The sequence below is a fragment of the Cardiocondyla obscurior genome, linkage group LG18 (assembly GCF_019399895.1).
Source record: "Cardiocondyla obscurior isolate alpha-2009 linkage group LG18, Cobs3.1, whole genome shotgun sequence".
Taxonomy (NCBI): Eukaryota; Metazoa; Arthropoda; class Insecta; order Hymenoptera; family Formicidae; genus Cardiocondyla; species Cardiocondyla obscurior.
In genome coordinates, this window is record NC_091881.1 from 302,050 (window position 1) to 328,308 (window position 26,259).

General features: G+C 43.7%; 1 protein-coding gene across 3 annotated transcripts in view; it reads left to right on the top strand.

Moving 5' to 3' along the window:
- Snf4agamma (SNF4/AMP-activated protein kinase gamma subunit) overlaps positions 1-24,815 on the top strand; it is a 39,187-nt gene extending 14,372 nt beyond the window's left edge. For all 3 annotated transcript variants that reach the window (XM_070669042.1, XM_070669041.1, XM_070669044.1), the window contains exons 6-16: positions 132-353; positions 4,042-4,081; positions 13,626-13,759; positions 18,139-18,187; positions 21,828-21,965; positions 22,042-22,194; positions 22,361-22,539; positions 22,610-22,813; positions 22,895-23,041; positions 23,123-23,216; positions 23,490-24,815. In XM_070669042.1, the coding sequence (XP_070525143.1) occupies positions 132-353; positions 4,042-4,081; positions 13,626-13,759; positions 18,139-18,187; positions 21,828-21,965; positions 22,042-22,194; positions 22,361-22,539; positions 22,610-22,813; positions 22,895-23,041; positions 23,123-23,216; positions 23,490-23,791 (1,662 nt within the window). In that variant the 3' untranslated portion in view covers positions 23,792-24,815. The remainder of the gene's footprint in view (positions 1-131; positions 354-4,041; positions 4,082-13,625; positions 13,760-18,138; positions 18,188-21,827; positions 21,966-22,041; positions 22,195-22,360; positions 22,540-22,609; positions 22,814-22,894; positions 23,042-23,122; positions 23,217-23,489) is intronic.
- The last annotated feature ends 1,444 nt before the right edge of the window (positions 24,816-26,259 follow it).

The following is a 26,259-nucleotide window of genomic DNA, read 5'->3' on the forward strand; positions in this document are numbered from 1 at the left end:
ATCTCATTTTTAACGTCTATATTCTAAATTCGAATTATGATATTAACAATAGATTAAGACAATCAGTACATATATATTTCTATCGCAGGCATAATATAATATTATTAATTTTTTAATGTATGACTGTTTAGCATTCCTTGCATAGAGGATCGCACGGAAGCTCGTCGATAGATGTACATACAGATAAGGATCATCATAGAGAAAGTCAGAAGGAACAAAAGGAGAATAAGGAGCCAGGAAGTGGACGGCCTAGAGCTGGATCAGAAAGCAGTAGGAATCCTGTGAGCAAAGTCATGGATCTCATTAGGCACAGGAGCCACAGTGCCTTGAGCGCGGAAGACAAGCGGAAAGCGGTAAGTAGTTCTCTATTTCTACGCAATAGTAGTCGCGTTCATACGCATTTATTAATCCGATAAAAAATATTTTTAATTTCAATACATTTCGTGAGACGTCGTAGGAAACTTTCTATCTAGGTGCCGTTAAATCTGGATATACCCGTATCTGAATTTACGTAGCAGCGCTATTTAAAAATGTTAGAGTTGTATTTCTACTGGCATTTAACGTAACATTGTACAAGTGCCTAGGCTGTTATTTACTCTACGAATTTATATTCAATTTTATTTTTTTTTATCTTTGTCAAATACAAACGTAGGAATGTTCGATATTGGTTTCAAGTCGTGATGTACGTGAGGAGTAATCTATGTAAAAACGAAGTACGTATCGACGCGTTTAGAATCTGCTTTAGTAAAAGCAGACGTCTTTTTTACCATGTAGATATTGAAAGTAGGCAAGCACGTTTTCTACCTTCTCGTCGTTCGATTCTCATCTCGAAGAAGAAAATCATTACCTGTCAAGCTGCGCGTTGAATAATAACATCGCATCGTCAAATGACGTAACGTGTAATTACAATTGCAATTAGATATGTTAGATATGAACTGGGAAGAAACGTGATGAACGGGCGATGTTGATGGTATATTTTTTATTTTTTTTATTTTTTATTTTTATCAGAGATAGTTAAAAATGGCTATCAAAAGAAACCTTATCATTACACTTTGTGAAATATATTTACAAAAGTGTTATTACTGTACGAGGGTACTTTCACAGTCCATTTACATTCCACGTATGCAGTTAAAAGATTCTTACGTAAAGAGGGATATATAAACATGTTATTAAAAAATTAAAGCGGAACACAAAAACAGGATAGATCGATTTCCGTTTAATTTGTTTGTGCTTAAGCTGCGTTTAAAGTCATAAAGTATTCAACGTAATTTACTTGTCGCGTACATTGGAAAAATAGATTTTAATTTTGTTTACTTGCGGTAACCGTAAATGGTGAGAACAGGTAGTTAAAATATTAGCTATTATAGATATATATATTTAAAAAAAAAAAAAGAAAAGAAAAAGGAAAAAAACAATTGATTCTTAAACATATTTGCTATTTAACTTTTCATTTTCAGTCAAGCGCGTAATATTTTTCTGTTCGTCATCTCGTTATCTCTGCTTCAGGACACGCAGTTCGGCTGTTAAGCGTCTACGATAGAAATGTCAGGCGATAAAGATACGTTTGTTTGTCCAAGACGATTATCGTGACACATAAAAGCGCATGGAATTTCGTCATCTGCTCAGTAATTATCATAGGCGACGAAAACAGTTCTTCGTGGTTGCGAAGACGAAATGCGGCGCGGTCGGCGATGCTCGCGACGGTTCCTTGGGAACAGGTGCTTGTCACGGTGCTTGCGAAAGAGCGACAACGTGTGTCCGCAGTCGAGCACGGTCGCTGCTGCTGGAAGGTAGCGTTTTTCGCGTGTGCGCGTGTTACACGGAGAAAGATATGAGAAAGAAAACGCGTGAGACACGTTTGGTGATTCGTCCGCTTATTTGTGAGACATTAAACGTGTAAAAAAAAAAAAGAAAGAAATAGAACAGACAAACAAACGTGCGTACTCGTCACTTCCACGATAGCGAGCGTGTTATCGGTAAATTCGTAGGTCGAAGAAAATTTGCAAGGGCGATCGATCGACGTTAATTGTATTTATTGTGAGGGTGCTGTTCGGCGAGCATATTTGTATTTTTTTTTTCTTTTTTTTTTCCGCGTTGGATACTCTTTCGAGAGAAAACTCTTCCGACCCAAAATCGACCCGAAGATCTCGCGACATGGGACTTTCATTCTTTGCAGCCGAGCTGACTGCAATAACCTGCGCTAGTTCAGAGGGTTATCTTACTCTGTGCATATTAGAAGAAAAGAGATAAACTCCGAACTGGTGCTGATTAGCGCAGCCAGTTCGGTTACGAGGAACAAGCCCGTGCACGGTTCGCAGAAACGTTTTCTCCTGCATCGCATTTCGAGATATCGTATATCACGCGCGTGGAATTGCTGCGGTAGATTCCGAAAAGTATCGCTCGTCGAAAAGAGACCGTCGTGAAGCGTGCGCGGAATCTGAAAAAGATTTATGATCCCCGCGCGACCTAGATGAGGCTGCGATCTTTTCTCGGCGAGTTACGGTTTCTTCCAGAGTGCCTAGTGTCACGTCGGGTTACTGACAATGCGAAATTTACAATGGAAAAATCATGGGCTGTTTGCGGCACGCGTTTTTTGAATCGCGATAACAAAGTATTCGTGCTACCGACTATCTTGGATAAACACCACGTGTTGGAATTCCGTCATCGGCCGACGCGTGGAAAAGAAAAAAAGATTCTTTTCTTGAAAAACATTGTGAAATTCCACCGACGTCGTCGAATAAATTATTAATTAAAAAAAAAAAAAAAAGAATTTTTTTTTTTAATTTTTTATTTTACACTGTACAATTATTTTATATACTACGTTATATATATTTTAATTTATTTCTTACGCTGTTTATTGTCAAGGTTTTCCTTAAAATTTGTCGCGGAAAAAGAAGGAAAAGCGAACGACGTCGTCGGCAATTGTTTATGAAATGAGGTATCCAACGACGGCCGGCACAATGTGCGTTGCACCTGTGGCATATGGGTCACATTGTATTAGTAATCGTTTTCTTTATCGCGCAGACAGTACGATATATAACATGCGTGTTACGTCGCAGCCGTGGGATTAATTACCTCGCGCTCGGGCGCGTAATGAGATCTCAAGGGTGAGAAGGGCGGAAAGAGCTTCGGGAATTCCGTGATTGTGTCTTTCGGTTCTCCAACAACTGCGTGGCAGGTCTTACGTAAAAAAAAAAAAAAGAAAAAAACGCACGTGTCTGTAATTAGGAAATTGCAACAAAGACTTTGTGTTCCGTTTACGTTGACGAACAACGCGGTCGTGACGTGATCGGTTATGCGGATCAGCGGCGGATCCGGAGGTGTCGGATAAGCGACGGATTATCAGAAGATGTCTTCGTACTTCCGATGGATAAAGAGCGGGAAGAAGGATGATACGTTTGGTGCGAAACCCAGAAGCCGTTCCTTGGACGCCAAGAGCCTCGAGGCGTCCGGCATTCGATTGATCTTGCAAAACGTATTTATCCTTAGATTCAATTCACCTTTTTTTTCTTCTTCTTTTTTAAAACGTCTGACGCGACGTTTCGTTTATTTTCTAAATTGGAGACGTTTCCTCAGAAAATTGCACGAACCGCTCGTTGAGATTGCGGACGGAAACGCGCGCGAGTGTCTAGAATTTAGATTGAAAGGATGACTTGATTGAAAGAGATCTAGATTGAAAGGAAACGTTCGAATGTGGCGAAGGGCTGATAATCGCGAGTGACGTTCGCGTGGCTGGCGTTATCGCAGGCACCGGAAAGAAAATTATTTTTCTCACATTGTGGTTAATAGTAAGAAAAGGCTTAAAGCGATGTATGTAGTAAAGTTCCGCGACATTTGCATGTCTTCGAAGATCTTTCGACGTTACAATTGCAATAAACAGGAATGCATTTGCGTAGCCAATGTACTCGGCATGGAAATCGCGAGGCGTTTTTTACGACTATCGCACACGCGTGTAAATTGTTCGTAAAAAAAAAAAAAAAAAAAAAAAAAATATCGACTGTTTCTTTCGATTAACTTTCGTCCTTTCGTTTTCTGTTTTAGAGAGCGGCGGTGCAGCATCAGGCGCAAGTAGCATCGCAGAGTAAGTACTCACAATTAAGTTCCATTAAAGCCTGTTTAATCTCGTTGTTTGGGAAAAAGAGATAAGCGCGCCGGCAGATAAGCAGATCTGTTACGATCTATTTTTGCAACGAGGGGGTTCGCGAGGCGTCATTGAATTATTTCTTCAGCTGTTAGCGCACACAGAGGATGCACGTGGAATATTAATTTCTGCTCGGACACGCTCGGTGTTTGCGAGGGGTCTATCATCTCTTTTGCCCGACCGACTCACGTCAGACGAATCTAGTCTGTCACGATGTGAATTATTGGTAAATTTTTTTACATTACCCTTTCGACTTGTTGATGAATCTCACGTTTATTTAAACGTCTCCCGTTAAAAATTTATATCTATTTAAATTACGTTTATTTAACTATCTCATTAAAATCTTACGTTTGGTTAAGCATTCCGTCGCTTACATATTTACGAAATATTATATTTACATTTTGGTTGCGCAATTCTTTGAAAACGACCTCGTGCATAATGCAAAAATAACGATATTCCTTTACATTCATATTTTTATCAACGCGGAATAATTTCAACCTGCTCTCGTAATTTTTTTCTTTTTTTTTTAATCGAATAAAATAAAAATAAGCGGTGATTAAACTAATAGAACAAGTAAATTAATTTAATGGTAAATGTGCATATTAGCGTCGGTCCCGTATCCTGCGAGCGCGTGGGTAGCTTTCAGTTTCGGAGATTCGTCGCTTCGCGCGCCGATGGCGCAAGAATGGCTTCCGGCCGGCCGATGACGTCAGATGACGCGAAGGCAGCCGCGAGACGCGAAGCGGCGGCGTGCAGTTGTGCACGTTTTCAGTGTTTCAGTAGCGGCATCGACGGCGGCGCGAGACGATCGATGTCCGCGCGGCCCGAAATCGCAGGGTGGCCGCCGGCTCGCGCGGTCACATTCCGCGTCGCGTCGCGTCGCATCTCCGTCCACGTGACTCGGATCTTCCGCGTCTATCGACGGCGGTAAACAGCGCGTATTCCGCGCGGGTGTGTCAGTGGGTTAGTGAGGCAACGCTCGAAGGACGAAGGACGCGCGGCGTCGCGTGACTCGAACCAGCTCTCCCCCGCTCATCGGCGAAGATTCCTGAGCGGGGCTTCCTCTCTTTCCCTCACGTTTGTCGAAATTGCCCAAGAAAATTGCGCGCGCGAGAGATCAAAGACAAGATAGGACTCGCGTCGTAAGTACTCTCCTCTCCGCTTCTTTACGTCGACGCGGTTTATCGGTCTGTTCTTTTATCGTCGCTGTGATTCGAACCGAGAGCTTCAAGTCAAGGCAGCTTCGCGAGCGGAGACCCCGCCGCGAGGATCGTCGACGCGATTTTTTCCGCTTCTTTTTTTTTCCTTTTTTATTTTTTCTTTTTTTTTTTTCTTTTCCGTCTTTTCGCCGCCGTGCGTTCTTACGTAACCGGATAACCGAACGTGAATTTTTATCGCTCGGAGACCGTGAGTCAGTCTTTCTCTCTCTCTCTGTCTCTCGTAACTACGACGTTGTTTTCCCGTACCCAAGCGCGGCTCTCCCTCGCAATTTGTCTACGCTCGGAGGGCTCGACTGTGCGCGTTTATTATTCGGCATTAAAGAGACGGTATGGAAGGAACGAACGCTACGAGACGACGGTCCTCCTATTATACAGGCGTTGTTACAAAGAATTCTTTTGTTTCCGTCTGGGTTCCCCTTCGCTCTCGGCGATATAGGTCGCGCCGAGGAAGGTCACATCCCTTTTTACGTATTAGAGAGGCGTAATATGAAGGCGCGCGGACGCTCTCCGCGCAGACACACATGTAAATGTATGCTCGCGTCTCGCTCACATGGCCGCGCGAAGAAGCGTGGAAACGACGCGGGGAACGCGTGCGGCTTCGATTCGATTCTGGTCGACGCCGACGCCGGCGGCCTTGAGAGGAAACCGGTCTCTGGTAGAGATTCGCGGCATTGATTGTTCCACGTTTGGAACCGGAAACGTCGCCCGCGTCACGTCGCGGAGAAGTCTCGGAGGGCCGGCGAATAATCGACGAGCCTGAGAAATTGAGAGTCCGAGAACTTATTCGTTTTTCATCCCCCGAGACGTACAGACACGGGAAGTATCAGAAACGAGTCGCCAACTGTTGCCCGATCCGTTTTCTCTCTTATTTTTCCCCGTAATTTTCATCGCAATCGTCCGACGCGCGATAAGAATACGACTTTTGATAACGCTCGTGGAGGAACGGGCTTTAAACTCGCGGCGAGTAAACACCACGGCTTGTGTCGCGTATATCGTGAATTTTTCAACGGGGGAGATCAATCCGGTGCTCCCCTTCTCGGTCTAGAGTCGCGTTAGGTCAGAACCCTTCCCGAGGGGGGAAGGAAAATATTCCGAACGAGATGCGGCGTGAGATTTTTTCTAAAACACTTACTTTCAGACCCTGATTTTTATTCGGAAAATATGGCACGAAAAGGAAATTCCGCGGTGACGCGATTAACGTCTCGTTGATCGTGATTTAAATTTTAACGCGTCGCATTAGTAATAATGCAGCGACGGATTATTATAAGATTATCCCGATAAACGTCAGTAAATAAATCTATTTATCAACAGCTTATTTTTCGCTTATATATATATATATATATATTTTTTGCAATCGATTGCACCAGATACGAGAGTTAAAACCACTGCCGCGTTTTGTTTAAAATAATCTCGCGCGAGGCGGAGAAAATGTTATTGCAAATAAAGCTCGGCTTCGTCTAGAAGGCACATCGACTGACGTATAGAAATCATGCCGCTTCTTTTTATTATTTCTTTTTTTTTTTTTTTCCTCGTACAAGTTACCTTCGATCGTACGTGCCGTTCTTCTTGAACTTGAAACGATTCCATCGTCGGCAGAACGTAAACAATTTGTGTTTAACATAATTGGCAGCACATTAACTAACAGTAAGCGCCACGGGGATTTATTTTAAGCGAATGATTATCCATCGTTTTCAGCGACTTCGAAATAAACAAGCTAGAAATCCCGGCGACGTTATTATTTATTCCGAGCTTCGCAGGCGTTTGGGTAAATTAAATTAAACGTGCTTCGTTCTCGAGATAAGCCGGGCGGTCTTCCGCGATTCAAGGTCTTCACGGGGATTGCGATCTCGATAGCCACCTTCGAGCCCCTCGGGATTTTATATTTGGACACGTCTCGATCGTTGCATTTTCAATCTTCGCAATAAAAAGCGCGATAAAGCCATTAAGAAACTCGGTCGCGCGTGAATCTTTAAAGAGAAAGTTATCCGTCACTTCTTCTCGGTCTCCCGACAAATTTCTGTTGCGTTCCGCTCGCTTATTTATTTCATTATGTCATGCATTATTTATTATTTACGTGCCGCTGTCGTTGTACGTTTCGTACGTTCGTTCCGGAAAAGTGAAGCGTGTCCAGGTGAATTTTATCACGGCACAGCTCACTTTTACAGAACCCGCGTTCAATTTCGTTCAATCTAAGCGCGTACTCGTCGCATTTGCATACAAACGACTCGTACGTGAGTGTCTGCAGCTCGGACACGTGTCCCGGTGGATTGGTTTTGAGGAAGTCGGCGTCGTTCGTCAAGGCTGTTCGTTTTCGCAGTATTTTACTCGCCGGCCCGCGCGCGTTCCGCTTATCGCATCGCGAAAACCCGGTGCTAACGTCGTCATTTAACGAGATAAACGAGGCGTATTCCTCCTTCCCCCTTCCCCAGTCGCCGTGGAATTTTGCGCGACGTTTGATGCCAATCTTTTTTTTTTTTCTCTCCTCTCTTCCCTCGCGAAACTGCGATTTTCGGTGCAACGTGCTCGAAACGAGGCGCTCGCGCGTTCTTTTATCGATGAATTTCTGCTTTAATTGAACTCCACTCGCTGTCGATACGCTGCTCGCGTACGAGACCACAATTTCTTTGAACGTCCATCTCCCGACAGCTGGAGAACTGGAGGTCTACCGATCGATACGACCCAGTTCCTCACCCTCGACCTCGAAATTCGCCGTTTCTGAAAATCAGGGGCACCGCCGCGGCGTTTTATCAGGGATATTTTTAAATCCCGTCTCGAATTAGAGATTAAGTATTGAGATCGCAGTGAAGTTTGAGGAATCAAAGCGGAGCTCGCTAAATCAAATATTAGCTCTCTCTTTCTCTTTCTCTCCTCGGGTCGGTGAAATATCAATTCAATCTCAGTTAAGACTTAATTTCCAGTCTGATACGGGCTTAAGGGAGCCGTGGAGTTGAGTTATGGAACTCTGCTTTTGAGCCCCGGGGGAGAGGGAACTCGCTGACGGTGGCAGTATAACTAATAACACTAACTGTGATAACGGTCGTTACGATACGCGGCGCAAAGAGTCGTTCCTGACTCTTTAATAATTGGTGCCGGCACTGACTGCTTCCGCTAATCACGCAATCAGTCTTGTGTCATAAACGTTTCCTTCTGAGTACTAATTTTCATCTCGCGCGTCCGCGGCCCAGGGAATTCAGGCGTTTTAACGCGGAATGTCGTCACAGTTGTGTATCGATGCGTTTTGCGCAATCCGATTATCGTGACATAATCGTTGAGTCATTCCCAGAGGAAAAGAGGAGGGAAATAGAGAGAGAAGGAAAGCCGCCGGCAGGAAAACTTGCGTTATTGCGAATGTTATCGTTATATTCGTCCCCGGACTATTTTCGGCAAATGCCAAGCTTTTCAGAAGGCTCCGATGGAATATCTATAATAAAGGTCTAAATATCGCTCGTCGAGAACGCTCGCCGAGGGAAACCTGGGTTCTATCGGAGTTTATTAAAAGTTGGTATCACCTGCCAGAATTTAATTGGCATCGGACGTGACTCCTGTTTCTTCCTGCGTGATATTCGATTCGATAGACGCAAACGCGTACGGCCGTTTTCCGCGTAAACTTTTCGACGCACAGATTGGTACCAAGTTCGTAGTATTAAACGAGTAAGCATGTAAATGAGAGAGGTATTATCGTCCTCTTCTTTACGCTTTGATGTAATTTTATGCAAAAAAGAAAAAAAAAAGATTTTTATCCACGAGACACGAGGGATTGGCGTCGTTTTCATTTGCGCTGAGTGAAGCTGCCGTTGAATAATATAGCGTTTGTGAAGTCCGGCTTTTTCTCCTCTTCTTTTTTAACCCGCGGGAAAAGTAAAGCGTGAAAAAGGGTTTCTCTTTCGCCCACGCTACTTCGCGGGATAAACAACTCCGAGACAAACGTCGAGTAATTACCAAATTTAGATTAGGCATCGGTCACGTCGGTAAACCTTCATCCGCCTCTCCCGGGACGTTCTAATGGTCCTTTAAATCTTAGAGCCGCACAGCGGGATTCGCTTGCGTCGTCGCGCAGGAAGTGGGAAACGATTGTGGTCTGTTAGTGTACGCAGGGTGAACGAACGATCGGAGGGCCGAGATTGCCGAGCACGATCGATGAGACGCAGCGAGTTACGCTTTCTCGTAACTGTAAACGGGGGTGAATTCTCGCCGCGGAATTACTCGGCGCCCGCTTTGCCGCCGTAAATTTCCCGCCGCCGGTGAACGGCGCCGGAACTCGTAGCGGTTCCACGACGGGAGATATCGGTCATTGTTTGCGCGACACGCGCATCACCGGCCTCGCGAGATGCACGGAATAAGCCACCTATTGTCCCACCATCATCACGGTACTGACAATGGCGACACGAGAAGCTCCATCTCCTCCACGTCGTCGGACATTCGGAACCAGGACACCAAGTTTCTGCAGGACCTACTGAGTCAGAATCACCCGCAGCAGCAGCAGCAGCAGCATGATAGCAGGCTTTGCATACACGAGCGACACGTTTCACGCGGCTCGGTCAGCTCCGCGTACTCTTACGGCTCGTCCTATGGCTCGTCTTACGGCTCGAACTCGTCTAACCATCATCAGCAGTCCGTCTACCACACGGTACACGGCAACAGTCATCACCATCCCCTGCACCACTATCACCATTATCATCAGCAGCAACATCATCATCGGGCGGCGAGCGCCGGCAAGGCGTCGCCGACGTCGCCCAGCCCGACTAACGAGCACGAGAGGCAGCATCACCATCACCACAGCATACAGGAGATGATACGGCACTTCGGCAGGCGGCTGGGACATATCAGGCGACAAAGCGAGAGCCACGAGAGCCCGAAAAAGCGGGGCGAGGACTTCAGGAACAGGAGCCAGAGCTTGGACGGTGGTGCCCGGCATCACTATCTCGGCGGACTGCGAGAGTCCGATTGCGAGACTACCTACAGGATCTACGAAAGCATACTCAGGCAAGGTAACGCGAGCGCGAAGCGAAATTCCACGAGAGCGTCGACGACCTCGTCGAGTTCTGGGTGAACCACCTCGTTTCCCTACGACGTAGCGCGTTTACATACGCGGCGAATATAATTACACAGCAAGGATTAATTACGAGATTACTAACACGGTCAGCTTCGTTGCCAACACAGAATTTTTTTTTTTTTTTTTCTTTAAATTACGTAAAACAAATTTTTCAGAAAGACAAGTAATTTTGGATAATGTAACACAAATGTCAGCAGGATAAAATGTTTCGCGGGGTAACGTTTGATATTAAAAATATTAAATAACTTTTATTTATTTCTCTTTATAAATATATATCGTGCATCTATCTATATGCACGTTAAAGATAATAAAAAAAAACAAGGTAAAAAAATAAAAAATTAAAAAACTAAATAAATCCATCGGTTTTGCAACAAGTCATCTCGAAAAATGCAGACCTTGCGATAAAAGTTGCTGAACTCGGTAGTTATGAATAGAAAGGGAAGGGGGAAAAAAATATGTTAGTAATTGGACGGATAATCGTGCTTCTGTTTCGAGCCGATATATCATTTCAATTTTCCGACTGCACTTTGGTTGCGCAATATGTTTTTGTAGCGGTCGTGAGAGATTTCTCTCGCGTGCCGCTCAATCGTCGGCCCACGTATGATATTGTTTCTGTGCGGTAACTCCCGCGAGTAACGCCAGGTTCATACACGACGCCAATTTAGTGGACACGACGCATTGCGAGCGTTGTAAATAACAGAAACGAACAGTGGATGCGCGCGTAGGCGCGCATTTCACGGAATGATTATTAATTGCGTACATGGACCGAGAGATTGGCCGCTCGTTATACTTCTCGCGGCACTAACGCTCCTCGACGGATATTCTGAATGAGAGCTCGTCGAGGTTTCAATTAGCGGATTTATTGGCTCTTATAAACATTTTTTTTTTTTGCGTCTTTACATAAACGAGGAATCGTCAATATTTTAATCAAGATTTATTGAATTTTACGACGGATTTTTTTTTTGCCTTTTTGCGTAATAAACATCTCGTGCAATAAATGTTAATAGATTTAAATAGAAATTATATTTATCTTATTACTTGTTTTTATGTTTCGGCAACGAAGGATTTTTTTTTTTTCTTCCTTGTTTGATTGCGATCTTTTAGCGTTTTCTTGTGATCTTCGGTTTGATTCTATTTCTAGCGCAACGATTTGCTTCATCCCGCAAGCTCAGGCTTCATAAAGCTCGGTGATTATTGGTAGTAGCTCGCCTTGACCCGACCGTGCCGTTATATGTTACCGCATACGACAATTGCGACGAGTGCACGACGGCTCATTATTAATCCGTTGACAGTTCTTTTTTTTTATTAACGCAGGGTATCTAAAAGTTTTCCTGGAAGCTATCAAAATAAGTGCATTCAAACCGAGACAATGATATTATCGGACAGGAAATGAGAATCGCTGACGTTTCTGATTTATCACGGTCTACTCATTTTTTTAGTGCGACGTTTTTTTATTTTTTTTTTTTGCTTTTTTTTAAGAGTTAATTAATATTAACTGCGTTAATTAGAAGAAAAAAAACATCATGATACATTAATACATTTGAAAAAAAAAAAAGGTAATTTAGTATTATTTTAAGCAATATAAATTTTCAATAAGTTTTATTTTATTTTATTTTGAAAAACGTTAATTTATGTAAAACCGGCATTTTAATTATCTAATTTTGCCAAAGTGTCGTATGTCTTTCTGACTCTCGTTAGCTCGATCTTTCGCAAGCTCTTCCGCGGGCGTAAAACTCTTGAACTTGACGCTTTACTTCCAAGGACAGAGGCGACTAAAGAACTCGCCAGTTAGCGGGCCAATTTGTCAAGCAACGCACGATCGTTGGCTTCTCGTGAAATTCGTCCTCCCGATTCGAACTGCTCGCGAATGCGTCTGGCTAGCATCCGCCTTGTTCTCAAGCGGTATCGCAAAACGCGCCGTTCATGAAACAAACACCGCTGATAAAGAGCACCGGGGATATATCGCGGCGAACGTCTCGCGCTGAGGAAGCACGATTCAATCGTAAAGACGTGTGCGAGAACAACAGAATTTCAAGAGAGCCTAGGACCAAGGCCGCAAAGTTCGGTCCCTCCAGATCGGTCGAATAAATTCGCGATTTCGATCTCGCTCCACTTTACGAAGAGACGGTTTCGCCGTCTGCCGTTCGTCTCTGAACGCTTACGTGAAACAAGGCGCTTGATCTCTTGAACCTTTCGCCGACGAAAGTACGAAGAAGCGTGATCTCAGGTGATTACACCGAGAAAAAAAAAACGAGTGACATCACACAAAAAGAAAATTATTAATTCTTTTTTCTTTTTCTTTTTTTTTTCTTTTTTTTTTTTATTAAATTATTCAAGAGTAATGCGATAAATATTGATTATGTAATTGTGGCGATGGGTTCTGTTCTCCTCACGATATGTAGATGAGATTTCTGATTAGCATAAATTAATGCTTCGCAACGCGCTATGTTACATTTGCATTTATCGCAAACAGATTATTATATAATTTTTCTCGCCGATTACGGCGAGAAGTTCAGGGAGCAGGATGAATAATTGCGTAAAAGAATTGTCCCAGTCGAAAACCCATGAAATTCCAAAACGTTGCGTTAGGCTTGTGATATTGGATCCTTCTCGTCACGGCAAAAAGATACACCGGACGATGGGAGTCGTATTTCTTCATGGGCGGAATGTAAATAAACCGAGTCACGTTTTACGTAATAATCGCGATGACAAATTTCGCGCGTCCGTCGACGAATCGTCTAATGTTACACGGACTATTGCGATCGGAACCCAAGAAGATTGAATTAATCAACCATTAAAATTGTTTACAATGATAGAAACACATGTGACATGATTAGATTCGATTGAATCAAACTTGACGATTGCGATTAGTGATCGCAATAGGGGAGAATATGTTTATTTTGCAAAGGAAGCCGCTTCTTTAAGAGTCGTATAAAAATAAATTATTTTTATTTAAAAGCCTTGCGTCATAAACGGGTCTGACGCAGCGATAATTGTAGGATCAAAAATGCGACAAAAAGCAAGCGGCAATGTCGAAGTTTTCTGACAAGTTGACTTTAATCGCAATCAGAACAAGTAGAATCAATTACTGATTTTTTTTTTTTAACTAATGTTTTTGCAATACTTTAAAAATTTTTTTTATTTTTTATTTTTTTTTTCTTACAATATTTTTCTATATCACATTCAACTACATACAATCCGTTTGTTTCAGGCGCGCACAGAAGAAGTTCATTGGATCCTACGGCGAGGAGATTGTCTCTCGGAACACCTGCGATACCTCATCGAGCGTCCGACGCTTGCTTAGATCCGGTTCACGCTGCCATACTCTTCAGGGATGCACGAGGGGTAAGTTGAAATTCGTCTTTCGAATTGCACATTTTGTATACGTGCTGAAAATCACAGTGTTGCAAATACAAACGAGAGCGCATACAAAGCTGGCCTCAAAATTTAAAATGCAACCTCACAGTTTTATTTGATAGCGAGTGAGTAATGCAGTGCTCACGCGTAGACAATAGAATAGTAAAGCTTATCTTCTCTACGATTAGGTACATTTTAAATATTGTAATGTAACGTTATAAATTACGTATAGCGTTTTAAGTTTGTGGTGGCACGCGTACGCAATCTGCTTTATCGTGTAAAGACAAAAAGCTCATTGTAAAACTCACAAACGTCGATAAGAGCACCTCCTGTCAACGATAAAACGGCGCGCCGTGACAAGATTGTCCGGCGCTGGTAATTTATCTACAAGATTGCGCGCGGTGAACGGAATCTGCAGTCACTTTCGTCGCATCTCTCTCGGTATTTCTCAACCCTATTTATCACAGAAGCCCGACCCAACCAGCGCGATTGCACGGTATCTCGTAATATCTAAAACGCAGGGCGTATACATCAATATTCCATAAAAAAAGAAAAATTCTCGGATCGTGTTTCCATTGGAATTATCTCAATAGCGTAGAGTATTTAAACAAAAAATTCCCGTTTCTGTTAAACATGTTATTTGACAAACGCACGTTCTCTCGCTCTTTTTTCTCTGCGTTTTTTTTTCGTTTATTTTTGCCTTCTCTGTGCTGCGCGCGCTAAGTAAGTACATATTTAAACGCTTATCGACGCGCTTATCTCGCGCGATAGAGCCGTCGCGGGATCCAAGACCGGCAAAGTGTCCTCCCGATCCGCGGGCGACTCCCTTCGACCTTTCGCACAAGGACCGGGTATACAGGAAATCCAGAGTAACGCGCGCAAATTGAATTATAATCGTCCGGGGAACGTCCGCGTCCGCGCGCCGTTGGTCGTGCGCGTCGCTTATGCGCGCACATAAGCGACGACGACGCGCCGATAAAATTCATACACGCAACGCGTGTCGCGAGCCCCGACGTGCCGTCGTCGGGCGCGCCGGCCTGGACGGTATGATCCAGTTGAGCACGAGCTACCGAGGCTGGCGTCGGCCAGCCGCCGAGGAAGTCGACGAAAGCCCGTGACTATCGCGACTCCACGATTGATTACCTTCGTGTCTCGTTCGCCAGGACGGTCCTCCCGGTTCGATAATCCGGACGGGATCGGATTACCGTTACCGAGGCGTCAACGTCCGACGGCACTCGGTCCAATTTCGCGGGCCTCACCTCTCGGTGCATCGGAGTTTCTTGCCTCGCTCGCTCCCGTCTCTTTCTCGCGCGCGCGAGGAAGTTCTTAACGCGCCAGTTTCCGGGGTGCGACCGCTATTAATCGTCACCTTCGAGCGGGTGTGAACGATCTCTAATCCCGCGCGGAAACACGAAGGGGAAAAAAAATCGTCTCCGCTGGAGGTTCGGGGTCTAACGTCGCGAAGCTGAAGAGGCGGACCACCGGCTGCCGGGATTTCGGGAGGACTTTTTTGGGCGATCTAACGACGTAGTTCGATCTCTCGGGCGGATTCAGCTCTTAGGCCGGAGTGGCCTGAACACTTGTTGCTAGAAAAACGTGTGCGCGGAGCGCAGTACAGCGCGCGACCTTTGAATTTTCGGGGCCGCGTCCCTTCGCGAGAGGGTGGCCCTGACCCGGTCACCCTCGCGCGCTTTCACGGTCATTGCCGGAGGCTATCGACACAGAAGACGATTCGTGGGTGACCGCGAGGTGGGCTTTTCCACGTTTTTCGCCCCCGTTTTTGGCCCCGCGCAAAGTAGAAAAAAAAAAAATTGGTTTTTCGTTTCTCGCGCGCGACGGAACATAGTTTTTATTGCGTCATAATTATCGCGGTACCAAAGCCGGTTGCGTCTTTTCGCGCTCCTCGGCTTTCCGTGGTCAGACTGTTTGCAAACAATCTCCGCGATTCGTAATTTATATTTAGATCGCCGCGGAACCGCGGCGAACTTATTTCCGCGCGCGGGTAGATAATTGACGTCTCGCACTCCGTAGATTTCGAGCAATCGTTCCCCTCGTATTTGGCGAGCAACCGCGTTTAAATATATACGCGCGCGACGGTCCCAATCGGCTCCGGCAAACGTTTCTCAGATAACGAATCTCGTGTTTTGTGGGCTCGGCGCGCGTAATCTTTATTGACCGAAAGGGAGAGAGGGAAGCCTTCTTCGTTCGTGATAATATTTAACGAGCGAGGATCCTCTGAGCGCCGTCGGCAGCCGTCGCTTCTCGCCGAGCGCGTAAATTCTCGCGGAATTCTCGCGTGGGCGTCCCGCTCGCAGAATCCGGATCACGTCTCTAAGTCGCTCCGCGGATCGGATCTGGACTCTCGTCGCTGTCGCGAGCGTCAACAAGTTGCCGCGACGGATCGCGGATTTTCCTTTTCCGTCTCGCGTACGTGCGTGACGCACGCGAGTGCTGTTTTATCTGCCGCGGCGGCCTTGCGGATGTCCCGCGTTCTATCGAGACTTCGCCTGTTACTGCAAAAAATAAAAGAAAAAAAAAAAAAATTAATAATCCGCTGTATACGCCCATGACGATAGCAGGCGCCACGTTTGCGACGCCCGCCGGTCGTTTCTCTCATAGTTTCGAAGCCGGAGATCGCGGAATTGATTCCGCCGAAGAGTGACAGAAAAAAAAAAGAAATTACATTTGCGCGGTCCGCTGGTCATGAGTTAAATTTCCGTCGATGCCGCGAACGTTTGTCGATTTATAAATTCATTCAGTCGTCGCTTTTCGATACCTTCGATTTGAAATTTTTATGTTTTTTCTTTCTTATTAATGTTATTAATTTTTTTTTTATTTTTGGGCGAATGGTTCTGCTCCCTCGGTCAAATATTAGATCTTATTGATGATGTAACGAATATAGCGCGCGCGAGAGTGGAAGAAAGAGTGAGAACGGTGCTTGGCGCCTCCTTTATCGCATGTTTGTTTATTACACTTGTTACGTGTGTCGTGCTATCTATCGTCCTATTCTTGGCGCGGATCGAATGAGCCTGGCCGCACGAGTTGGAAAAAGATTACCCTGCGGCTAACGCGAGGAGAGGAAAAAAAAAAGAAAAAAAAAAGTGCGCTAGAAGGGTCCTTTCCGAGCCGGTGATCCACAACGAAGACCCTGCCGTCGTTATTTTTCCTTCAAGTGCTTCTTCAAGTGCGTTTAATAAAAAAATTGCGTGGGCCGGGGCCGGGGGTGCTGTCAACCCGATTTGAAACGCGGCGGCTGGTGGTCCAGCGAACTCCGCGGATAAAAATCCTTCGTAAATTTTTTCTCGTTCGGGAATGAAATTGATTCTCCTTGCGTCTCGGTCAAATTATTAGTTCCATTCGCGTCTTACTAACTACGGCGGGAACGAGCGGTATCTGAAATTGATGTTACGTCACATGGCCCGCGAAGGCTTTGCCGTCGAAGTCCGCGGTCTATTGACAGAGTCGCGAATTCTTGGCAGGCTGCAGCGCAATTAGCCCCGACTAGTGGCCGCCGGTACCATCCCGCAGCCGGCGTCAAAGAGTTATGCCACCGTCGAAAATATCCCGGACAGCGCGCTCGCGGGTAACACCGGCGGAGGTGTTAAGCGAGGACGTGTTAACGCCGTGCCCGCGCCCGCACCCGTCGCGCCGACGTAAACATCGTCGTCTAGCAAGCTCCAGCGGCCGCGAGCTGCGCTGAGTCGCGGCCGACTTCGTCGGCGGATTTTCACGCCGCGGATCTCGGTCGAGGAGGACGAGGACAAGACAAGAGGCAAGGACGAGGTCGAGGCCGGGGTCGAGGATGAAAGTTACGCGATCAAGGCGCGATCGATAGACTTGAAACGCTGCGCACACCCTTTCCCAGGAACCTTTTAGGGCACGCAACAGACGAGAGGGTCGATTTACTTCGATCAGTCTTTTTCTTTTTTTTTTTCTTTTTTTTTTCCTTTCTAATCGAGATGTTATTTCGACGTCAAACGAGCGAGCCAACCGGAAGTATCGCGAAGAACTCTGATATGGCACAGGCCACGAGCTCCGGAGTTCTGACGAGCTGGTATACGAAGATCAAAAGGCGGCACACCTTCAGCCCGAGATCATTACTGAAACGGACCCTGGTATTTCCTCATCTTTTTCTTTCTAAGAATCTACTCTGATCCCCTGCAAATTCTCGATCGTGGAAAAAAAAAGAAATAAAAGAAGCAGTAACTTGATGATTCTTGTACATACTTCGAGATCGAGAAAGACAAACTTCGAAATATCACTGTGATTTTTCAGCTATTTTTTTTTTTTTTTTTTATTATCTCCATGAAACAAATTGTCGTCAACATCGGAATGTATTTTGCTGACTTTAATTTTTAATTTTGCAGTTGCCGGTGGTGGATCCCTTCCTGGAAAAAGTCTCACTGTCGGATCTTGGTGAGTTTTATTTGATGCCTATTTTTTTTTTTTTTATAATCGATCTCTCAAATGTCCCTCGAAATGAGCTTATGCCGCTTTTACTCGCAATTTGTAAGCTCGTATATTCAACGGAGTAACAATCTACTTGGATAATTAAATCTGAACGCTTCCAATCAACGGAGCAAACAAGTTAAATAATAAACTATAAGGTTTTGCATACGCAAGGAATTAAAACGTTAATTTGCGGCTCATATTATTCTGCGAAGTTAGAAGAATGTTACGTACGGAGCTGCTACGTAAATATATCTACGAGCATGTGTGCGCGTCGGGAGCAGAAATTTCCCTTTATCGGACTATTAATTTAGTATCAAACGTTCAACGTTGTTATAAATTTAACGTCGATCAAAGAGTCGATTGAATTTCAAGTCAATTTCGCATCTGCAAAAAAGTTATCGAGAGTCTTCAGAGTATATATATCGCGCAGTCCTTATCGTCCCGGGTTCTTTTTCCCTCCCCCCTTTCTTTCCCCTTTCCCTTCTTCAATTTAATTGTAAAGCACGATACTCGTCAAGTTTATGTCTTTTGGATAATGCGTTATTGACAAGCCTGATAAGGATTGCCGTTTGAAAAACAGATAAATGCTCGCGGCCCGATGAAAGAGGCGGTGCAGGTTGCGGTGTGTAGCAGGTGGCACCTTCCACGTGTTTCCTGACCCTCGCACGGCTTTCCCCTTCGAAATCGTGGTTCTAGGTCTTCCAATGTGTCCTAGTGTATAGTGACGATCGATGAGCTCCCGGGAGGGCAGCTGGCGTAAAGAGCGAGAGGGAGGGCCTCGCGATACAGCTTCACTTGGACGTACACAGCGCTCGCGTTCTACGCCGCACGGCTCTTATATCTAGGTCTAGGTCATGGGGCAGAGCTAGGTTCGATAAGGTTTATTATTATCGCCGCTCTTCTTTTGATATCACGGATTACGTGCTCAGGGCACGTCGACCCGTTCTTTCATTTCGCGTAAGCTCACCTCGTCGGAAACTCCGACTTCGAGCGGATTTATCAGAGTTAGACGTATTTACGAGTGCGCGTGCTGGTCCTTGCCGGGAACAGCGGGAAATGTAATTCGAAAGGGCGCGGCGCCGTTAGACTTGATAAGAGAACTCCCGTCGAGTTGGGGACCACGATTTATCGCGATCGACGCGGCTGAAATGTAACATCTTCGCTACGACCGTCGAGGCGCTGTTTAAGATGCGTTGTTCGATTATTGAAAATACAAAAACCAAATGTCCCGCCGCAAGGAAGCGATGCGAAAAACTTGGCGCACCTCGCTCGTTTGGCAAGACGCGCCGACGATGGTTATTCTTGGCACGATGGTTGACGATGACGACGAGGAGGAAACGGAGACCAGCTGCGAGAACGGAACAGAGACGGCCGATGTTGAGCCGTTGACGATGGATTCACTGGGCAGTCGTGGTGCTCGCCAGCGACGAGGCTGTCGATTCTCGGCGAATGTGCGCGGAGAGCGCCAGAGGAGCCAGAGATTAGTCGTGTTGTTCGATTACGAAAGCGGAATTCTGGTGACGGGAGACAACCGGTGAAGAGAACTCGGAGGAGGGACTTGATCGAGTCGGAAGAACGCTCGGACTCTCATCTGACGTTGCGCATTATTATCGCGAGGCCGATGTTGAAACATGAACAGCTTGAGCGGCGGTTTTTTTCCGGAATAAAGAGTCCTTGTTCAGGAAGCGCCGTCGGATCTCTGGACGGAAAGCGCGGTAGCCGCGAGGATTTATTTAATTTCCACGGGAGAGAAACGCAAATCGATCATCGAGATCAACAAGAGCGATGCTGAATAATGCTGGCCTTGCACTACTACTCGGACTCGGAGAGCGTTCGCGCCACTTTAAGACAGGTCACAGCCGCCTGGTGGAGCCAAGACGACGATCCCGTGTACTCGAAGGACCTTATCAAGGAGTTCGAAGTGGAGAATCCACCCCTCGAGGACGAGCTCGCTTGGATTCTTTCCAAAGGTACCGCGACGTAGAACGCGAGATCAGTTAGTGAGAAACGTCAAGAGCGTTGGTGCGGAATGCCGTGTTTGTAAAACTTAACAGTTTATGACATTTCAATCGCTTTCGCGTTGCGCTTCGAATAAAACTCGGCCAGCCGCGTCGAGATCACCAATTGCGGATACGAATGTCAATATTGTATCTCGGTTCTAGGTCGGGGATATTCGATCGAGCTTGCAACGAGCATTCTATACTCTCGGCCGGAATGAACTCGGGGGACCGTGTAGCAAGAAAAGAAAAAAAAAAATTAGCTGTTTGATTTCCCGACGGATCATCTCGATCTTGTCGGCTCTCATTGTTCGCGCGTGTCGTGAGATACCTTCGCGCTGTGGGAACGAGAGGGACCGCTTTCGAATAGCTGGTGCATTCCTTCCTGATGCACACACGTGCGGCAATACATTGATGCATCCGCACACATACGCGCGGAAACCGATGGTACTTTCAACTCGCCTCGCTCGAGTCGCCAGATGTTCGTGACTCTATCGCGTTTTACTTCGCCTTCTATCAGTCGTAGCGTGATCCTCGATTCAACGGCTGGATCACAGACGCCAGCGTTCGTAATCTCGAAAAAATCGCCGAACGTTTTGTTTCTTCGGAGTTGTGCAAGTGCGAAATCGTTGTCCGTCCCTCGTTCAGTTTCGACATCATCCTTGACGTGTAAAAAAAGAACTACGTCCCAATTTGATAGTTTTCCCTCCCCCTTCTCTCAATTTTCTCGGTACCTGTAATACCGAATTATTAATTTCTGATAATAATATGAATTTAAATTAACGTGGTTTTTTTACCACTGTTATTTTACGTCTAAATTGCGTAAGGTTTAATTGTTTGAAGTGAAAAACTTCTTTTTTTTTATATATTATATATGACGTGGCTAGTGAGCGATACTTTGGTATAATTCCGTTGTTCTTCTGATGTAATTTTCCATCATTTTCCTCATTATATTACTCATCGCTTCTGACGAAACGATACAGCTCTTATCTGCGTACAATTACTATCGCGATTCTTTATCTAATGTATTTTTAAAGTACAAGTTTAGCAACGGATAATGTACGGATATAACTTCCCTTCGGATGTGTATTCGCGCTTCCGAGACGCTTAATCACAATTTATCGATCATTCAATTAAGTTCCATTACTGTGTTATGTAATATCGTTAACCCGTCCGATCTCCAAATTGGGTCATTGAGATGCGCGTTGGATTCAAAGGAAAATGCGTATTAATGAAATTTCGACAGAATTGGCATTTACTCCAAATGCTTATTAGCAAAAGTGATTTTGCTATGAAAATTTAAAAAGAAAAAAAATTTATAGGTGTTTCCAGACTTTACAAAATACGTCGGATGACGATTCTGCATCTTTAAACGTGCTCGCATCTCGAAATTACTGAGGAACTCTCGATTTGTTAGTGACGAACAGTTCGGGCTATTAATGATAATAGCGCGTATTCGAAGAAAGCCGTAATATCACAAATTAAATGCGAAGTTTATTATCGTCGTGCAACTTTTAATTAACAACCGCGCTGTCAAGTGTTTCACAGAAAAATGCTTCGCCGAAATCAGAAAGCTCTTTTCTACTGCGAACTGTTTGGACTTTCAGAGGAGGACGAGTCGCAGATCTTCGTCAAGTTCTTCAAGTTTCACAAATGCTACGACCTAATACCGACCAGCGCGAAGCTGGTCGTCTTCGACACACATCTACTTGTTAAAAAGGCCTTCTTCGCTCTCGTCTATAATGGTAAGTTCTCTCTCACCCGTAATTACGTGAAATGTAGTAATCGAAGAACGGTATTAATAATAAGAGATATTTTCAGGGGTGAGGGCCGCACCATTGTGGGACAGTTCTCGACAGCAGTTCGTCGGCATGCTGACCATAACGGACTTTATAAAGATACTTCAGATGTATTACACAAGTCCATCGGTGACAATGGACGAGTTAGAAGAGCACGAACTAGATACGTGGAGGAGTAAGTTTTTTTTTTTTATATATATATAGTAAAATAGATTGTTATCTCGCGAATAATTAAATTAGAGTAATTACATTAGTTTTGTCCGAGTGTTCTATCGGATATGCATCAGTAGAAGTTGTCACAATAGTGATAAAGTTACATTGGAGAAATTATCGATTTGCAGAAGTCCTGAAGGATCAAGTCCACCCTCTTGTAAGCATTGGGCCGGATGCATCGCTATACGAGGCTATCAGGACCTTAATACAAAACAGAATCCACCGATTGCCTGTGATAGATCCCGATACCGGAAACGTCCTTTATATCTTGACGCATAAGCGAATACTTAGGTTTCTTTTCCTATATGTGAGTATGCGTGTTTGTCTTTTGTAAAAAAATAGCACGTATTTATTTTAATCTAATTGCGATTTGACAGATCCACGAGTTACCGAAACCGTCTTTCACCAACAAAACGCTGAGGGAGTTGAGGATAGGCACTTTTGAAAATATAGAAACAGCTACGGAGGAAACTAGTATAATTTTAGCGTTGAAAAAATTCGTGGAAAGGAGAGTATCGGCATTGCCGATTGTCGACTCCGAAGGGAAGCTAGTGAACATCTATTCAAAGTTCGATGTCATTGTAAGGGCGCATTATTTTTTAAATCGTCCCCAGCGAGAGTGTGGTGCATTGTCACATTAATATTTAAATATATTGTTTTAGAACTTAGCGGCGGAAAAGACGTACAATAATTTAGACGTTTCGCTGCGTGAAGCGAACGAGCACCGCAATGAATGGTTTGAAGGCGTTCAGAGCTGCAAATTAGATGAAACATTGTTTACTATAATGGAAAGGATTGTCAGAGCGGAGGTAGAAAAGTGGTTTTTTAATTGAGTAATCTTCTGATCTACGGAAATTAAATTAATATATTTTTCTTTCGAATATTTTCAGGTTCATAGGCTAGTAGTGATCGACGATGATGATAAAGTGATCGGTATAATATCCCTCTCCGACCTGCTCTTCTACCTCGTTCTTAGGCCTTGTGGTAAGTACAACATTTTTTAACTTCTTGATCAATAATTATTTTCGGTTCACTTATGATTAACTTTCAAACACATATTAAAAAGTTTATTTTCTGTCTTTTTATTGGCACTTTATACAAGTTTTTGCGAAATACCTAACGTTATTCTTACAGTAACATTAAATGCTTTTTATTTTTGTTTGGTAAAACGTGCATGTTTTAACTTCAAAGAAGTTAAAACATATTTTTTTTTTTTACAACAAACCGGTTTTTGCCATATAAATGTCTCTCCTTTAGGTGAGGATGGCAGTAGCAATAAAGGTAGTTCTATATCGTTGCGAGCACAAGATTCTCTGCTGTCGAAGGCTCCCAGCACCGCGCAATCAGAAACATCGCTCGCCGACGGCGAGACCGAGCAGGACGGCGCGGAGGCGACGGATCGCAATCAGCCCGAAGAAGCGCCGGCGACACCTAGTCCACCGTCAAGTCCAGTAACGTCGGACATTTCGGAACCTCAGACGCTAGTGAATCAGACTCAAGAGGCGGCGTGGCGGGACGTGTTAAACATTTGTGTCTCAGGCGTTTCGGGAGGGGAATGAGACGTCGTCGTTTTCACGTGCCGCCACGCACGGAGTAGACTTCGAACTGAGTTGACGCCGCTCTTAATCGCAGCGACGAACGAATAACATAACGACTGCATATTTGTACATCCTTTGTTGTTATCACTTGCGGCTCTTCGCGAGTACGCAAATAGATCGGCAGTTACGCGCCACAAAAAAAGACAGACGCCTGTTTGAAAGAAACTAAATGTGGCGCGATAGCGTAACAGAGGAATTCGCTGAACGCGACGTTATGATATAAACACGATGCTCTGTATAGTGTATAATATCACTTAAGCTTAATTTTTTATGGTACAAATGCTACACAGAACATGCTACACATTAGACATTCGAGCTTTTCGCCAAGGACAGTAGGTAGCTGCGCCATTATTTGCTCAGAATGCAATTCTCCGAGCCCTTCTATAATCGAGCACCGGGGAAGAAAAAGAATGAATTTTGTAAAAAAGAAAAAGAAAAAAAAAACAAACTTTGGAGGTACGACAAAATTCTTGAAGATAAAAAGTCGTAATTTAATCACGTTTATATTATTCTTTATGCAAATTGTGTTGTCCACTCTTTGTGAACTGGAAAAAAATAGATATTCGTTTTGATCTTGTGTATAATTAGAGTATGTGAGAATTAAAAAGAAAATAGTTATCAAATTCCGCGATCGACAAAGATGAATGCCTGTTTTCGCATGCACGAGGCCTTTCACGGTTTTTTTGAACGCATTATGTGTCATTGATTTAAGTGAACGTCTCTTTGACATCTTATATATTTATTTGCGAAAACCGTTCTTTTTGTTAGTTTTTACCGGAAAAATGTTTTAGAGATATCTAATCTTAATTATTGCTCTTGCATAATAAGTAGATCCGTTTTAACACCACTTTATACGTGAATGGACTTGGTGCTTTTAAGTTTTATGTAGAAGTGACATCGAGTATATTAGCCTGTATATTGTTAATATGCCTTGTTAAAGCATAGATACAAATTATTTCGGATTATATCTATAACACCTGAAAAATTGCTTCTCTTTTGTCCTCTTGTGATATTTTATTTTCACTGTATCGTCAGAGTCACACAAATGTTGAAGAGTAAAGCGATTGCTCTGTAAAAAAAAAACTACAATTTTTTTTGGCTTTTATACTAAAAAACACAATATTCATAGACTTCTCTGAAAATCGAGATAATAAGACAAGTCATATTCCCCATACTAAAGTAATCCATTAAAATAATTTCCTATCACGATATGACTATAGTTTTTTTTTTTTTTTATATTAGAAATAAATATAAATTAAATTGTGTAAGAACTGAATTTTTAGTTCACACGCAAAATTCTTATATATCTATATCCGTAAAACATAAATTAAAATTGAAAGAATTGAAATAAGTACTCGACTATTAAAATTATTCGATAAATCAGATAAAAGTCGAATTTTAATGTGATATGCGACCAAATCTATTACATAATTATTGCTGACGATACGCGGATTACAGCATCCATTAATACCGAAGTAAGATTTTGTAATTATATTGCAACCCATCTTAATTAAGATAACTAGTTATTGAGAAAAAAGAATCCAAGCGATTAATTATTTTAACTCCATTAACGGTATGCATGATGGTAATTTTACTTTGTCAAATATGTGTCTTCTAGACATGGAGCAAGCAAAACCGGGTATTCTGTATAAACCCAATTATTATTTGCATTGAAGAAAATTATAATACGGCCGAGCTTTCAGGAAACATACAAAAATTCTTCAATTAACCGAGAGAAACATTCCCGTAAAGATACTCATTAAGCGAGATATTTTTTTTTTTTTTTTTTTTAACCGGCTCCACATTATTAAGCTGTTGAAAGTGAGCATCAACTAAAGAAGTTTCGCTTAGAATTATATAAATTATCTTCCATTTGGAATATAATTTCGAAACGTTTGACCCAGATCGTAATCTTTCCTTTCGTGTAGAAACACAGGTGACGGTAATAACTCGATTTTCAAGGGAATAGTGCCTGTAAATGTAGCGAATGTATTCCTAGAGATACGTTCATTGGAATACGCGTATAGAAAAATACTGAGATGTAAAGCGCAGTCGGGATTTAAGACAAAGCTAAACATTAGTATTAATTAATTAATGAGAGGCGTAGTGCAAACGAAAATCTTTGTACAGTTGAGAAGTACCATTTAAATGTGCTGTAGGCGCGTTGTTTCATTTCTTCCTTTTTTTTTTCTTAGTACAAAATGCGTTGCAATTATTGCGAGTTGCCACGTTCATCCTCTTCTACTTAAAGATACTAAGGATTACGCTGTAACATACCGCAGCGTGTACCGCGCACTTGGCTTCGACATAACATTGTTACTTGTTGAAAGCACAGTAGAGATTGTCGAAAAATATATTTAGCTTCTCTTCATTCTATATAATAGTAGAGAGATGAGCCATGGGGGAAATAAGTGAGTGAATTTTGTGCG